The 16,687-nt window shown below is 40.3% G+C and overlaps 1 protein-coding gene across 4 annotated transcripts in view; it reads right to left on the reverse strand.

The window, feature by feature from the left end:
- Positions 1 to 14,234: 14,234 nt before the first annotated feature.
- The window catches only part of PRUNE2 (prune homolog 2 with BCH domain), a 145,307-nt gene continuing 142,854 nt past the window's right edge, over positions 14,235 to 16,687 (reverse strand). For 3 of the 4 annotated variants that reach the window (XM_074569596.1, XM_074569595.1, XM_074569593.1), the window contains one exon: positions 15,149 to 15,314. In XM_074569596.1, the coding sequence (XP_074425697.1) occupies positions 15,293 to 15,314 (22 nt within the window). In that variant the 3' untranslated portion in view covers positions 15,149 to 15,292. Of the gene's footprint in view, positions 15,315 to 16,687 lie in introns of all 4 variants that reach the window. The other variant, XM_074569594.1, reaches the window with a different exon arrangement.

The following is a 16,687-nucleotide window of genomic DNA, read 5'->3' on the forward strand; positions in this document are numbered from 1 at the left end:
GGTGTTACCCTCTATTTCCACCAAAGAACAAAAGCATAGGTATAACTTTCTGAAACTTACACACCGAAATCCATACAGATACATTTAAATTTTCACTTGTATTCACTGGCATTTAGGAACTTTCAAAAGGTGTTAGCTGACTATTTCAGCACTATTGAAATTAAATCCACGACCAGTGTGCTCACAAATTGAATTTCATTCATTTTTTGGTCAAAGCCACAAAAAAAGAAAGAAGGAGAACCACAAATGTAATCCATATGTTACGTGAAGCAAAGCTTCACCTCAGCATTCACATGGCTGCTGCTCACCGATGTAAGTGTTCACGTTTTAGGAAACGGGAAAGATTAGCTGCTTGGTTTTAGCTACATTTGCATTTGCATTTGCATTGACTCATTCTGGAAAGTTTTTGTCAAGATGAGTATCCGCAAGTTAGCTCACTACTTATCAGGGTACTCCCCACCTACCAGTAGCAGAAATACTAGCAAAACAATTACGGGGATGTTAACTCAGCTAATAACATTAATAATAGATGGCTCATCCCCGTCTTTGAAACGGAGGATTAATAATAAAAACAATGAGTAAACTGTTAGGGGATTGCAGTGGAACTAAAAGGAAAACAAAAATAACAATATGATTCACCTTTTAGAGTCTGAGGGCACTGTTCCAATTAAGCAATTTCGTCTTTAAAAAACACCAAAAATCAAATTAGGAAGCAACTTGAAATACAGTATGTTTGTTCATCTAGACTACATTTAATCTGGTGCTAAGCACAGAGTGTGTTACTTAATTCACCTTTGCTCCCTAGTGTAAGCAAAGAGGGTGAGTACGTGTTCAGGACTGGAACACGGTGTTGTGCTGGGGAGCACCAAAGGCAGGTACAGGCAGTACTGCTGCTTATAAACTAGGCAAAGCATATGAATGATCATATTGCTCAGAAAAATAATGAGTTGGGTTTTGTTGGCTTTTTTTTAATGCATTCTTCCATTGCTTAGCTCTATTTTCTACCTGAACTTTCTCTCCCACATTGTTAGACTGTTACCTTAAGGAAAAGAGGAGAATGAAGGTCTGAGAACCAGGCAAGGGGACGTGCTTTCTGGTTTCTATGGTCTTGTAAGATCTTTGTGCAGTCATGTTTGTCAGGTCTTGGCTTAGGCTGTGGTATTCCATTTGCCATAGCACTACAATAAATACACTTTTCACTTAGAATAGCTACAAGCCTACTTACCCCATGAAGATCTTTTTAGAATAATACCTCTAATTTTTATCAAACATTGCAGTCTTCACGGGCTGAGTACTACCAATGGGTCTGGGGCCTATTTCCCCAAACTTTCCTTTCCCCAGAACAGAAGTAAAAAACTCATGAAAGGTCACTTAATAGGAAGGGTAAGAAAGCAAAAGTGAAGGTAATGCATAGAATAATTGGAAAACTATGTATCCAGTACTGAGATGTGAGAGGTCTGGAACTAAAAAAGGCCTCACTGGGGAAGGACAGAAAAATTTGCAACCAGGCTTTTCCTGGGCGATTTATACAGCTGTAGAAATTGAGCCAAATAAATAGTCTGAATTCAATAGGGTTGCCAGTAGCTACCACAGATTCGTTGCTCACTGTATTTTCCCCACCTCATAATGACCTGCTTGTCCCAGACAGAAGTACACTTCAGCAAAACTGCAAGCTGAGAGGAGCTTGGTTAGTTATATTAAAACTATTTCCTGAGCTAAATACAAGAGTTGATAGATATTGGCTAATGTTTCAAATGAAGGTGTGTAAGAAAGCCTCATAATTAAGTATTGCAATAATACTCTCATCAGGTAGCAGACATATTGTCCAGACCAGTCCAGAACTAGTTTCTATGTGGTAGCAGTTTTCTCCTTAAGGAGCATCACAATAATAGGCAAAAACAGTCTTTCCTAGATTTCACTATAGTTACAGTGGACTACTGCATTGTCAACAGAAGAGCCAGAGAATGTAGGTGTGTAAGTGTACCAGCCCTACACCGTTTTTTAACCTATGCAAATAGTTACAGCCTATTCAATGCACTCTCAGAAATGCAAGAACACAGGGGAAGCGCAGGGTAATCCATAAGGCAAGAGGGGAGCTCAGGGAGGGCTGTGTGGCAGGAGGAGAGCAGCCGGACAGTGTGCAGCCAGAGGCAGGAGCGGATCTGGTAGCTGGTAAAAAAGGTACTCAGATGAAATGTTTACTCTGAGCAACAGCCTCTCCGCAGGCTACCCTGGGAAGCAGAAATAGCCCAAGCCTGGCTTACGCGAAGCAGTGGTAAGGGGAAGGCGTTGTTTGCTGCCTGTAAGTTGTGAGCAGAGCAAAGGAGGCTTCTGGCTCTCTGAGCCACTGCAGGGTCTTGAGGGCCAATTCTTAAGAACATTAAAAAAAAATATATAATTCATTAATACATGTATTCACTTTTAAACTGTGATCTGGCTCTGCGTGAAGAAGCTACCAGCAGAAAGACATGGTCAGGTTTTCATTTTTCTTGTTAATCTATTCAGGAAAAATCTCAGCTTTGCAACCTGGATCACCAAATGTCTACTTTATATTTTGGATTCCCCACGCATGCCCAGTTTCTAATTTTTGAGTGTGCTTAGAATAGCTGACAGAGAAATCCCCCTAAGGTGAATCTGTCTGATGATGACCACAGGTACGCTACAATCAAATGCTTGTGTTTCCCAAGCAGAGGCACTGAGCAGGCGCTCACAACTTCCACACGTTCACAGGAATATGCAGTCAAACTCTGTTCAACTTCTTGGACAGAGCATAATAAAAACTAAAAAAACACTGGAGACCCACAGAAATTCAAAGTTACTCGTATTGAATATTGAATTAGGAAGGCTGTTTAAATAATCTGGGGTTTTCTTTTCTAAATCCATTAAATGTATTTTCTGGTTTACCCCTTCTTTATTAAGCAGTTAGACTTGTTTGCCTTCTCCTCCTTCCTTTCTATCAGGTGTTGTTGGGGCTACTTGTGTTTACTTCCTTATTTGCATTTCTTTAATGGAGACAAAATGTCCAGGCACCCAACAGACTCAGCAATTTACAAAAACAAAGTCCTAGGTAAAAGCAGCATAACATTACTCGAGATTTTCTCTCTCACACACTTGCACATCTCTATTTGTCTTCAGCTGAGCAGTTATAATCTACTGGACGAAGAGCTATTTTTCTTGGTCATAAACGTTAAGACCCAGAAACTCATAGGGAGACTTGTCTATCAGATCAGCAGGCCAGCTCCAGAACTGACACCAGTTCTTGCCATCATTTAGGACTCAACTATTCCATACAACAAGGAATAACCTCAAAACTTGTTTTATTTATTGAGGTCCCAAAAGAGCAAAAACAACCTTAAACAAGTTGTGTTTTTTTCTCTGCCAATAGTATATAATGAAAGAACTACAGTAGCAGAGCTAGTAGTCATTATTCTTTATTTTACCTCTTTAAATATTCTTAGTTCTCATGTATGCAGAGAACATCCCTCACATATACATTGGGTCCTTCACAATATTAAGTACAACATATCTGATTTTGTAAAGACAGACTGAGAATGAATTTAGCTAAAATACATAGTTTAATAAAATTCTGAAGGGATGGGAATAATAATGGCAGCATGATGCTGCTGCCGAGGGTGACGAGCTGCAGCTCACCTTCCGGATTAGGAGGCCATCCAGGAGTGTTCAGGAGTGTGCGGGCCTGTGGAAAGGCAGAACAGCCCGGGGAAAATTTGAAGTAATATTCTCTGGTTTCCCCTCACCAATAACTCTGAGGGCCTGTCACACATCTGCTCAATCCATGCATGCCATATGGATTAGTGGTGTGACAAGTCGATTGAAGCAGATGCCAGTATATGAGGTGGGTTCCTTGTGGCATTCATGATAAGAATCCCTTGGAAATCATGGGGGCAGCTATGGGCACTCGAAGAAGCTGGGTGGCCTCCATGCTGCCCCTCTCACGGGAAAGACAAAGGTGCTGGGACCAACTGGGCACCTCATAGGCATCAGATCTGGATGTGTGGCAGTGCAAAGAAACGAAAACAGGCAGCCCCTCCAGAGATTTTTTTCCCCCCTTCATCTAGAAAATATGCCTACAATTCACACTAAGAAGGAAAAAGAAAAAAAAAAAAGAGACAGCAAGTAGCAGTGAGATGTTCAGTTTCCAGGTAGTGAATTACCACTGAAACAAACATGGAACTAAAACCACTGAATCTGCAGTTTTACAATGTACCTAAAGAAATTTATAGTTTTATCCTGTTGGGCATAAGGATGGTCAAGAGTAGGCTGTTCTGGCAGACCCCAGCTGAGGTAGCTCTGCTCAAGCGAGAGCAGACACAGAGCAAGGCTGTGTTTGCACTGCACTTTGCTGTCAGGGCTGTTCGGAATTCCTGTAATAAATTCCAAAATTATAAGCCCTGCCATACACAGAGGCAGATGCTGGATCCCTTACCACAGCATTCCGGAAGAAGATGTCTGCCCTTTTGGACAGGAGGGAAAGGACTTGTGGGAAGACACTGGAGAATTCACGTCACGGCAGTTGTCCTATCCTCCTGCTGCTCCTTGGAGCCATCCGGTTAGCAACTGGTAAATTGTCCTGACATAAGATTTAACTAGCCCACTCTTGGTCCACTTGTGGAGAGTAGTATTACCACAACTAAGGAGAAAGTTGTGCATATGGATAGAAATCATTCTGGAATAACATAAAAGTTTAATGCTGGAATTAATCTTGCAAAGAAGGCAAGCCCTGATAATTCATGGTAGAGGCTAGGAGTTAGAATTTTATGCAGAACACATCTTTTTTCAAGAAAATAAATACTGGGGCACACTTAGGACAATCTGAATAATATTAAGATGTCAAAATCTTGATGTTACCCGTTTCCTCGTGACATGATTTGATACTGTAGCATCAAAGGATGAGCCTTTCAACTCACTAATGCTACCTCCACGCTAGAAAAAAAATCATTTGTTGTACCTAAAAGCAGTTTAGATCAGTTGATCCTTTAACTGTTGCATCTCTGGAACAGGCATACATCCAGCACAGCATCAGGAAGCAGGGCAACAGCTGCAGGTGTTTCCTTAAAGCTAGAATGCAACACAGAATCCTGAATGCAAGATAGAAGCTTGAATGCAATAAAGTCTTTTTCAGCTCTGGCTTTGTTCATATATTCATGCATCTATACGTATGTGTGTGTGTGTGTGTATATACATGTGCATATACATATATATATATATGTGCATGCCTAATGCATCACATCACATCTGCCCATCCAGGTGAGCTGTCACCACCCTCTGCTTCACAGTGAGCTAGTCCAGGAGCTTCAGGTCAATAAAGGTCCCGAGGAACCTTCTTGTCCTCTCCTTCAGATTCCCATTGCACAACATTGCTACTTCCAGAGAAGGCAATTAACAAAATAGTGATGTTCGAATTAGAAACATAAAAAGACTAAGCCTTTCATCAGCAGTAATTATTTGTTTGAAGTTGGGGTGAAGTTAGGAAGCTTATCAATGGAAGAAGTGATAGTGAATGGTAACACAGAAGTAACAACACCTAATATGGAGTAGTCCGAATAAACAAAAAAAAGAACTTATCAGGCTAAACAAACCAGAGGCAAAACTCAAGAGTAAGCAATTAAGGATGAGAAACAGAGCGTCTTTTCTAGATTCTGTTCAGCATTCACAAAAAAACCTCTACTCTGGATCTCATCCCACTCTCCTTCCTGTGCTCATCGTTTCCACTCACGTGAGAGAGGAATGGAGTACCAGCTTTGTGGGAAGTGCAGCAGCTGAAATCACAGAGGAAAATGAGAAGAGTGTCTAGACAGCCTCAGGAGGGTGATTCTGAGGGCAATTTACCCTGCTTTGTCCCTCTCTGACTTGGCTTTGGGAGGAAAAAAATGGAGTGCCTTTTTTTTCCAGGACCTGTTAGAAAAGACCTGGCAAATGAGTTAACTGAATTGGTGACAACATTGCCTGTGTGGGTTCATGTCACTAGTGTCATCCATTTTTACTTACTTCACAACTCCAGCAATTCTGTAAGCAGGTACTGAACTTACCTGACAATCCTCCCACGAACTAGAGATGTCTACCAACACCAAACAGCTTTTAGGCCAGTTTCTAGCTGATCACTGCTCCACATAAGGCAGAACACTTTAATCTAAAGATGCCTGAAGTTAGGTTTAGTAGGGCAAAAATATGCTTATTAACAGCAGCCTGGGTTTGATCTTCTGGTGTACTAGTATTTGCTGGGACAGAGCTAACAGCAGCTTGTATTGTGCTGGGTTGGATTTGCAATCACAACAGCATTGACAGCAGACCAGTGTTTTAGCTGTTGCTGAGCAGTGAGCTATTGCTTACACAGCATCAAGGCCTTTTCTGCTTCTCACACCGCCCTGGCAGCAAGTAGGTTGGGGGTGCACAAGAAGCTGGGAGGGGACCCAGCTGGGACTGCTGACCCCAAATAATCAGAGGGTTATTCCATACCATACAGCATCACGCTCAGCAACTAAAGCGGGGGAGAAGGAGAAGCAAGGGGAGGTGTTCACAGTTACGGTGTTTGTCTTCCCAGATAGCCGTTAGGCGTGACGGAGCCCTGCTTTCCTGGAGATGGCTGAACACCTGCCTGCTGATGGCAAGTAGTGAATGAATTCCTTATTTTGCTTTGCTTGCACATGCAGCTTTTGCTTTGTCTACTAAACTGTCTTTATCTCAACCCACAAGTTTTCTCACTTTTACCCTTCCAAATCTCTTCACCATTCTGTTGCAGGGAGTGAGTGAGGGGTTGTGGGGGGGCGCTTAGCTGCCTACCGGGGTTGAAACAGGCTATCTGTGAGATGAATAAGAAAAGCAGAAGGTTCTCTATCCAGTACAAGCCATGAATGAGCAACACTCCTCACAGATAATTCCAGGCTGGCAGACAGCATAGATATTCCACATCCACAACTACTGAAAACTGAAGAAAATACTGTTCGAAAGGAAATTTTTCCAAAGAAAATTGTTTTCAGAGAAAATAGCAGCAGCCAGGACCTATGAATTTTTCCTCCTGGGAGTACAATGATCACTTGAATAGTGTTACTTTGCTGGTGGGCTGGGTTCTGGGAATGGTGTGTGTTCAGGAAGTATGATCATATCAGTGAAGGAATTCTGTAAAAACCAATTCTTGTAGTTAAAGAATATTGGATCGGCTTTAGTGGATCAGCAAGGTCTCACTAATTTTGGTGTTTGCTCCCAAAATCTGCAGAGTGTTAAATCCACTTGCTTTCCCCACAGTGATCTTCTCTTCCAGTGGTGATGGGGTAGGAAGTGGGTGAATGAATAACTTGAGATCTTTTATTGCTGCATACACCTATACCATCATGTCCCACTGAGACACCTTCAGCAGACAGCAGCTCCTCCACTGATATTGACCCACTAAATAGCACAGGAATTCTCTTCTGAGGCAATTTGCATTTATTTGGTTTACATTGCATTTCTGGTCTCTGTTTATCCTCTGGCATAGCTCATCTCCTATTCTGTCATTTCTCTCCTGCAGCTATTTTCCTCTATGAAACACTTTTTTCCATATGCTCCCCTATTGCATCTTGCTCTTTCCTTTTTATATTTAATTTGTTTCCTTATTCATACCTATGACGTGTTCTGACTCATGCTTATTCTCTGCAATTAACTGGGAAATATGTAACTTCTTTTTTTTCTAAATTCATGCAATGTTTCCCATTTTTTCCAGCTTCCTCTTCTGTGCTGTCTACACAAGGGCTGAGAGGGTTTTATTCTACACTGACTGAAAGCCAGATTAAGGTACTTGTCTCTAGGGATTCCATCATTTCTTTAAATGACGAAAAAAGAACATTTGGAACAGAGCTGACTTGCGCTTCTTCTGAGTCAAGGCTCCAGGCAAACAGGGCCTGCTGTGTTTCAGAAGCTCTCCCCAAGCAGAATCAGAATTCGGAAGAAGGCTGGAGCCCCAAGCAGAAAGATATCTGCAACACTACCTTCCTCCTGGTCATTTCCCTGACCTGTCCTTCCTTCCCCTATTTTTCCTTTAGGCAATTTTAGCTGTGTTCCTTTCCCATTTTTCTTTTATAAAGCCCAAATCTCACATTCATATTCTCTGTATTCTTTAGGTTGACTGCTTAATGCAATGTTACGTATACTTCAAAGGGATGAAGACAGAGATGAATTCAGAGATGAAGTTTTACAGTCTTGATGGTTTAACACAGGTCTGTCGTGTAAAGCCAGCACTTCATTTTCTGAGTCACTCTCTCACAGAGGGGGTCTGCTTTACATATCAGGCCTCAGGGAGTGGTGTGGCAAGTACTCTGTGGTTTATTTTCCTAACACTGGAGGCTGCTTTGCTTGCTGCCTATTGAAGTACATAATGGAGAGGCAAGAAGATAAAGTTCTGACATTTCTGATTTGAATTTTCTTTTAACTGCCTCTGTTTTTGTAGTAAGGTGTAACTTGGCTAAGCAGGTAATACTGGGAAGTGAGTTTATGCTTTTTATTTTTCCACCTGATATCGAATTCCTTTGAACAGTGTGGCTCGACAATCCTAGAGTTCAACAGATTTTCTGACAAACTAGATAGTGTATTAGAGACATGGTGCACTTTTTTTTCTGCTGCAGCCCACCGCTGAGGTCAGAGTTGGTCATCTCAAACAAAAAAGTCTCTGGACTTGTCATTTACTTCCAAGACCGTTCAGAGGTTATTAGCTAATGTTAGGGCAGAGACATGGGCCTATTGGTTTGGGACCTCGAGGCATTTAAAAACCACTCAGAAATAGTGCTGCAGTGGATTTAAATTACTTGTTCATGATACAGAAATATTGGCTTCAAATGTCATTTCTTCTAACTTTATAATCCAAATATGATGCAAACTATAGTGATATGGTACACGGTACAGTGCATTCTGATGCCTAACATAATTCTGGATTTAAGACCAAAAACTTAGTCCACTGATGCCAACAAACACCTTGCTAACAATGCTAATGTATGCATGCTTTAGCACATGACATTAGCTTTTTCTAATAATATTTATGAAATTACTCTTTGAACTTCTTTCTTCAGAAAGAGATGAAATCTGATGATAGTATTAAATTCTTTAAACTCTTCAATTCCTAAAAAAAGAAACACCAAAACCCCAATCTTACACTTGAAGAATCTTTAATACTTTATTTCATTATGAAAACCAGATTTTCTTTATTTCTTCTGTAGTTATGATGTAGTTCTGCACAGTGATGAGTCCCAACAGCTCTGCAACAGCACTTTCCTGACTTACCAACTATGCAACAACTGTGGTTCTTTGTCCTGTGAAGCTGTAAAAATTTGTAACAGAACAAATGAGATCGGTATGAATGCTGTATGAAAGGAAATATGCATGTGTGTAAACCCAGTGGGAAACCCAGCAGAAGAAGGGTTAAAAGAACAGCAGGGACTGATAACAAAGAGCACCAGGACACACTTCCCAGGACACTGCTCTCAGCAGTAAAATCCAGGAATCTCTTTTTTATGCCAGGACCATAAGACCTGCACTCTGGGAAGACCAGAGGTTGTCAGTGGAAGACCCTGCCACCTAACACCAGAAGGGGGGCAAAAAGGTCACAGTACACCACATACAGGATGCACGTGATAACTCACCAAGAGAACAAACACATGCTTCAAACAAAGGAAAAAAAAGGGGCCTTGGATTTATCAGACTGAAGGAAGCATGACTCTAAAGCAAAGGACCACCCAATAATAGCTACTGACCCCTAAACTGTACGAGGGACTCAAAATCCCCACACCCCAGATCTAGTTTGCTGTCTGCAGTAAAAAAGACAAGAAACATGATGTGGACTCGGTAGCCAACAGCTCTTGTCCTTTGTGTTGGCAACCGCTGCTCAGGGTCTGGCCACCCTGGGAACACACATCCTGGTGCTTTTGAGCACGTGGGTGCAACAGTGTGAATGAACAAAGCCCGTGAGAGGAGGAGTGTGAGCAGGTGGGATGGGATCAAATTACTTTGAGATTTTGTAAATAAATATGGTCTCCTTTTGTAATATCTTGCATTCAGCTTGCTAAACTAGTTCTCCCATACAGAAAACAATCCAGGCAATCAATTTCCGCTTTAGCTCTAAAGACTGAGCTAACAGGAATATAAATCTTGGAGAAGCAGGAAGGCAGAAAATTAAGACAGTTGGGAAATTAGTGGTAATGCTAACTTACTGCATGCTGATGGATTTCCCTTTCAGCTGATATACTTTATTTTACGCCACTGAACTGTGCTGAAAACTTACTTCACGACAACCCTCCACTGAAAATCTATGAGAAAAGAAATTATCTTTTTAATCTACTCCTGAAGAAACAGCAGATGAACAGAACATACAGTTTAAGTACTTTTACACCTTTTTACGCATTTTTTCTTGAGAAAAATATTAAGATGTCCCAAACGTTCACAACATGGATGACTTAGGGACTATGAGAGAACAGGAAGATGTCAACAGTTAATATACTAGGATTTCCCTTTTTGGAAGTAAAGCTTCTGTATTACTACTTAATTGCATTTTCAGCTTCTCCTTGTGTAAATAGATGTGTCTATTGCACCAGTATTCCCAGCTACAAAAACCATTAATCAGCACTCTGAAAATATCAGTCAAATTACTGGAAGACACAGAATCATAGAATCATAGAATGTGTTGGGTTGGAAGGGACCTTTAAAGGTCATCCAGTCCAACCCCCTGCAGTAAGCAGGGACATCTTCAACTAGACCGGGTTGCTCAGAGTCTCATCCAGCCTGGCCTTGAATGTCTCCAGGGATGGGGCCTCCACCACCTCTCTGGGCAACCTGTTCCAGTGTCTCACCACCCTCATTGTAAAGAACTTCTTCCTAATGTCTAATCTAAACCTGCCCTGCTCTAGTTTAAAGCCATTGCCCCTTGTCCTATCGCTCTGTGCCCTTGCAAACAGTCCATGTCCTTCTTGTGCTGAGGGCTCCAGAGCTGGACACAGCACTCCAGGTGGGGTCTCACAAGAGCAGAGTAGAGGGGGAGAATCACCTCTCTGGATCTGCTGGCCATGCTTCTTTTGATGCAGCCCAGGATGCGATTGGCCTGGGCTGCAAGCACACACTATTGTCTCATGTCCAGCTTTTCTTCCACGAGTACCCCCAAGTCCTTTTCCGCAGGGCTGCTCTCTATCACATCATCCCCCAGTCTGTATTGATAACGAGGATTGTCCCGACCCAAGTGTAGGACCTTGAACATAAATTGCCAGGTGGTAAGGCACATAGAAAGTATGGGAAAAAAAATATCCGAGCTCTCTTTACAACAACTGATGGTATTAGGATGACCCACAGCTCTCCCAGTTACAGCATTATAGCTGGATGTAAGCGTAGCCATTCCAGCCTCTGCAATTTAGGGTATAAACGATCCCATATGACTGCACACCAGAGATAACTGCCAGCAAAAAATTTAAATTGTGATTAAATTATATTGGAAGGACCTGGAGAAAGACAATCAAAACCAAAACACAATTTAAGATTCCTGGAGTCCAGCAGCACTTCTTTTGTATGACATGGCAGTAATTAAGTCTGCTTCTGAGGCTCAATTTAAGCCCTAAATTCTCAGCTCTTAAGATCTGATAAATCTTCAAACCTATCGATAGTCAAAGAGATTACGTTCAACAAGCATGAAAGGTTAGTTTAATCCCACTTCTTTGACTTTACACTGAAAAGGTCTAGGAGCACTCAGAGAGTTGCTTGCAGGTGGGTGGCAATTAAGAAGACACAGGTTATCCCCTTTTAGCTCATATTTGGTGCCTCACTGGACAATGCTCCAGGTTAGTTCTCCATAAGTCAGCCAGGTTTGCTTAAAGTAGTGGCAGTATAGGTAGACCCATGTGACAGAGACGTAGACTGGGACAGGAGTGGGCATATGGCACCAGGGAGGCGAGAGGACCGAACATCCACCAGTGTCTTTCCTTCACTGCAGGCAATGAGGTTGTTAAACTGCTCAGCGTGGTTTCACAGGCAGTCTGTTTCTGCCCCGTTTCTTCTGTTTTCTGCCTACCGTATGAGATGAAGTGAAACTATCTGTGCATTTGACTTCTAGATAACCGCATAAACAATTAGAGAGCAATTTGAAGAGCTTCTCCTCCTTTCTTTCAGGAACAATATTGCTAGCATCAGCAAAGCAAGGATTTGAATACATGGAGGTGGAGAGTAGCATCGTGAGACACAGAATTGATTCAGTTTCAATTTTTGGAAAGACAGGAAGGGAATGGAAAGAAAAAAATATTTACACCTATGCAAAGAACTGTGATTTGAAACTGTCGAGTGTTTCCATTGCACGCAGGGAATAACAAAAAAACTTCAACTGAAAGGAAGTACTTCCAGTGGTGGGTTGCAGTTCTTTATTTCTGATTCATATGTATATATATGCATACAATGATATTAGATATCCTTGTATTGCTTAATCTATAATTTAAGTCAGCATAGGTCTTTTAACAAAAAAAAAAATCGCAACTATTAATTTATATTTTATCTGAGCACTCTGATACACAGTAGAAAAAATCCGTATATAAAAGATTATATCTGTGCAATTATACGTACTATATTCCTCTTTCAACAAACTACTGATTTATTAATGTTGATACATTATTGTTAGCATAATATAGAATTACCATATCATAACATTAAAAAACTTTTCAAAATATATTAATAAGCACACCTTGATCTTGCAATCACTTTTGCACCCTCACATTGACGCCCCATTTTTTTTTAATGTGACATCTGTCTTAAACAAATTCCTTCTGTCTCAGGCTGCCACTATTAGTCCACCCACACTAATTCTATTAATTCATGTAAAGCTTTGTTGTTTAGTAATTTCATACAAAGCCTTTGGAATTAAACTCACCTCTGAGCTGACACCCACCACTAGGACCACAAATCTCACATAACCCACTTAGGTCTCAAACAGCGCACGAAGATTGGCACTGAACCTCTACTTTGTGGTGAACTTCTCTTCTGGCGGACACTTCTCTCACTTACGGCATAACAGAAATCATCCAGCTCATTCCAGGTGGCTTAAACTACAGGTCTACAGAAGATGTAACTTCATGCTACTAAATGCTTTTAATAGTTTAGATCTAGGTGAAGCTTAATTAGCATCTGGAAGTTAATACAAATATTAATCTGTACATAAAACATTATCCCCAATATTCTAAGTGACAGCACTTTTATAAGGCAGACACAAGCCAAGATTCGAACATCTGAGAAATGGTGGAAACTACCAGATCCTAACTTAGGGCAAGGTTATAGAGCAGCAGCAACGGCCAGCAGGATTAGGCCCTTCCTCTGCGAAAATTAGCAGGAACTGACAGAAAGATGCACTATGGCAGGCTAGCTAGTGTGGCAACGACACAACGCACCACCCGCCAGCACAGAGCAAGGACCGCAGAGGCGCGGGTATTTCGGTTTTGATGCTGGCAGGTAAGAAAGCATTTGGCAAGTTCCTGACTTTCTGACAATTTTGTCAACTGTCATCACAACGGCTGCACAACTGTGCACACAGGGATGGATGGTTGCTTCCTTGCCTGCAGGCTACCTTGCAAATAGAAGAAACAAACTGACAGAGATGGAAACGTGCAAACCACAGAAGAAAAATATCAATCCTTTAAATGAAGGACAAAATAGAATTTTCACTCTTATTTTGGATCCTACTGAAAAATCAAGGCTCATTCTGTCCTGCCTTTTGCTTAAACTTTATTCCCCAAGAAAATTTTTGCTTGTGTTCTCTTTAATTAATAATTCTGGACTTGAGGCAGGACTGGAGTCAGTGCATACATAAAAAGGAGGTGCAAACTATCTTGAATTGTTAGGTCTAACGACTTACAGACAAAGTAGAGAATCCACAGATGTCATTCTAGGGCAGAGGAAAATCTCTTGAAGGTAAGAGTAATATTTCAGAAAGTGGGTAACACCGTTACTTCCGTTAGGACATCCCAAAAGGCAGGTGACTCATCAGGTTTGGAAAGCACATGCGTGTGTTCATTAGGGGAACTGAAAGCATCAGTCATATTCTTGACTCTTGTCTTTTTAAAGCAGAAAAGTGGAACTCACTCAACAATTAATTTGCACTTTCTTGCAAAACAATGGTCTGAGAGACTGCAGTTATTTCCCAGTGAATAGGAGGACTTACACTGCAATGTCTTTTGTGCCAGCACACAGGAATGCAGCAAACAAGAAATACTTAGCGTTTTTTTTTCCCTGTCATGTTTTTACTGCTGTGTTCTATGACACAGACAATAACGTGCACTGTAATACTTTTCTTTAAATATATATTAGATAAACTTTGAATAATACTTTGACATCTATTCCTAACAAATGAGTGTGACTCCCAACTGTAGATTTATAATTTAACCTTCATTCGTTAGTAGGAAATATTAAGTATTCATTTCATACTCATAGCATGAATAGCCTTTATGATTGGAGTTAGGGTGCCGTTTGAAGACTTGTAACTTAAAAAAAAGTTTTGGAAAAACAGATTTAAAAAACAACAATAACAAATTAATGCTCCAAAGCTTTTAGACTCTTTGACACTCATTTACAGGATTAGCTGTTTCTATAAAAAGTATCCCTAAAATAAAGATACTAAACTAAATTATTAAAATAAAATTATTTTCAGTTACTCATTTGTCCTCTGGGAAGTCTGTTTGATGATTAATTATTAATTTTTTAGTGTACCAGTCTTTTCTGTTACCAAATAAAGAAGCCATGAGGGTTAAATGAACGTGGACAGACTTTTCAGACAGTAAGAATCAGACAAATTCAAGAAAGTCCTGCATCATTTCCAGAATTATTTTTAAACAATAAAGTTGCTGCTGCTCTGTGACACAACCAAGCTGAAGTTTATTGTAACAATAACTATTCTGTTCAGCTATGCATAAACATTAATATGCTGAAGACAAAAGTGAAACAAAAATCCACAACCTCATTGACATGTTCATGAGGCACGCTGTTGGTAAAATGGTATCCTTTTAAACAGAACTCGCACACACACATAGAAAGCGATGCTAGATGATATGAAAGCCTTCCTAATGAAAACTCTATTGCTGAAAACACAAAAAATAACCAGGCTCAACATTCTGCTGTTTCCATGGCAACAGGGTTGGCCCTTTTTGGTCTTCTGGAATTGCTGAATGACACAGAAAAATCATAAACCAAACAAAATTAACCCAAATTGCCTATTGTACACCATTGTCATGGGTGTCTGGGCGATGAAAATCCAAACGAATCGTCTTCTTCAAATGCCTGGCAGCAATGATTTTTATTTCAGGGTCATGTCAATGCTATATATTAAAGACAAAAAAAAAAAACACAAAAGAACAAAAAAAATTAAAATCAGTGCTATGAAACACGTAGCTCGCAATTTCCGCAATCTTAAGCTCCCCCGAAACATTGAGCATTCTCATCTCTCATTTACTTAAATGCATTGGTGTCAAATAATTTACACACATCCTGTCTACTATATATGGAAAATGCACACGTTAATAAGATCTGTTACTGTTTTACTGAAATTAATAACTACATTCCAATCTGAAGTAGACACCAGATGTGAAAAGATCCACTGCTGGAATGACATCATGGTGTGGCAAAATACAGGTGCCCCTAAAAATGTTTCTAGAAGTACGGTTTTGCCATTTAGTGCAAAGCACATGTCACCAAATACTTTAGAAGTATTCTTTAGAAGAAGAAGTTGTCATTGTAAACATTGCATCAAAATACAATTTTCCTCACAGGACACATAACTATTTAAAACACTCTCAATATTTATGAACTGTTACAGAACACATAGGGTTCTTCACTGTGAATTATTTCACAATGAATTTTGTTTAAAGTTATGAGGAAGTGCAAGAAGTTGAACAAAACAGAACACAACAATAGACAAAAGCCTTTGTAATAGATATCAAAAAGACAACAGAAGCAAACTGAGAGCTGGGCAGACTCCAGAGAAGTTTCAGCAGAAAACATACAGAAGGAAAGTCTGTGTAAAACTGCTGTTATCACTGTGGAGGCATTTACATGGGAAATCCTATTTCCTGAAGAAATAGCACCAGAAATGAGTGGTATGACCACAGGAAAGTTATTACTGCTCCTGAAAACAAATTCATATTTAGGCAGAGAAAATAAATAGCAGAAATTAGCATTCATTTGGTCTCAACTACATCTGTTTAAGCTAAATATGAATTCTCTTCTCTTATTGCTTTTTGCTGTCCAGCTTCTCTTTTGAGAAAAACGGGAAAATCATTCAAGCCACAAAACGGCCAAAATCATAAATAAATAGTCTTTAACATGTTTTTTATTTTCTGTTCTCATACTTTAAAAAAACAGTTCTCATATTGACTCATTACAGAATAAACAGTGTCTGAGGGGAAAAAAAAAGGTGCTCAGAGATTTTGTCAACTGCTGCAGGGATCAAGAATTTAGCTTATGGTTCTAACCTTTGTACAAGCTCCATTTTACTTATGCATCTGTTTGCTACCTGTATTTCTAGTTATTTGCCTGCTGATTAATACTCGTGCTATTGATGGAACCTTTTACTGAGGAGTCAGGTTTACTGCATGTGATTTCCTGAACGATGCTCCAGCGTGAGAACACCGGTGTATTTGTACGTACCAATCAGACAGGGAGGGACAGCAAAGTCCTCGTCCCCCGTCACTCT

The sequence above is a fragment of the Larus michahellis genome, chromosome Z, assembly GCF_964199755.1.
Source record: "Larus michahellis chromosome Z, bLarMic1.1, whole genome shotgun sequence".
NCBI classification, from domain to species: Eukaryota; Metazoa; Chordata; class Aves; order Charadriiformes; family Laridae; genus Larus; species Larus michahellis.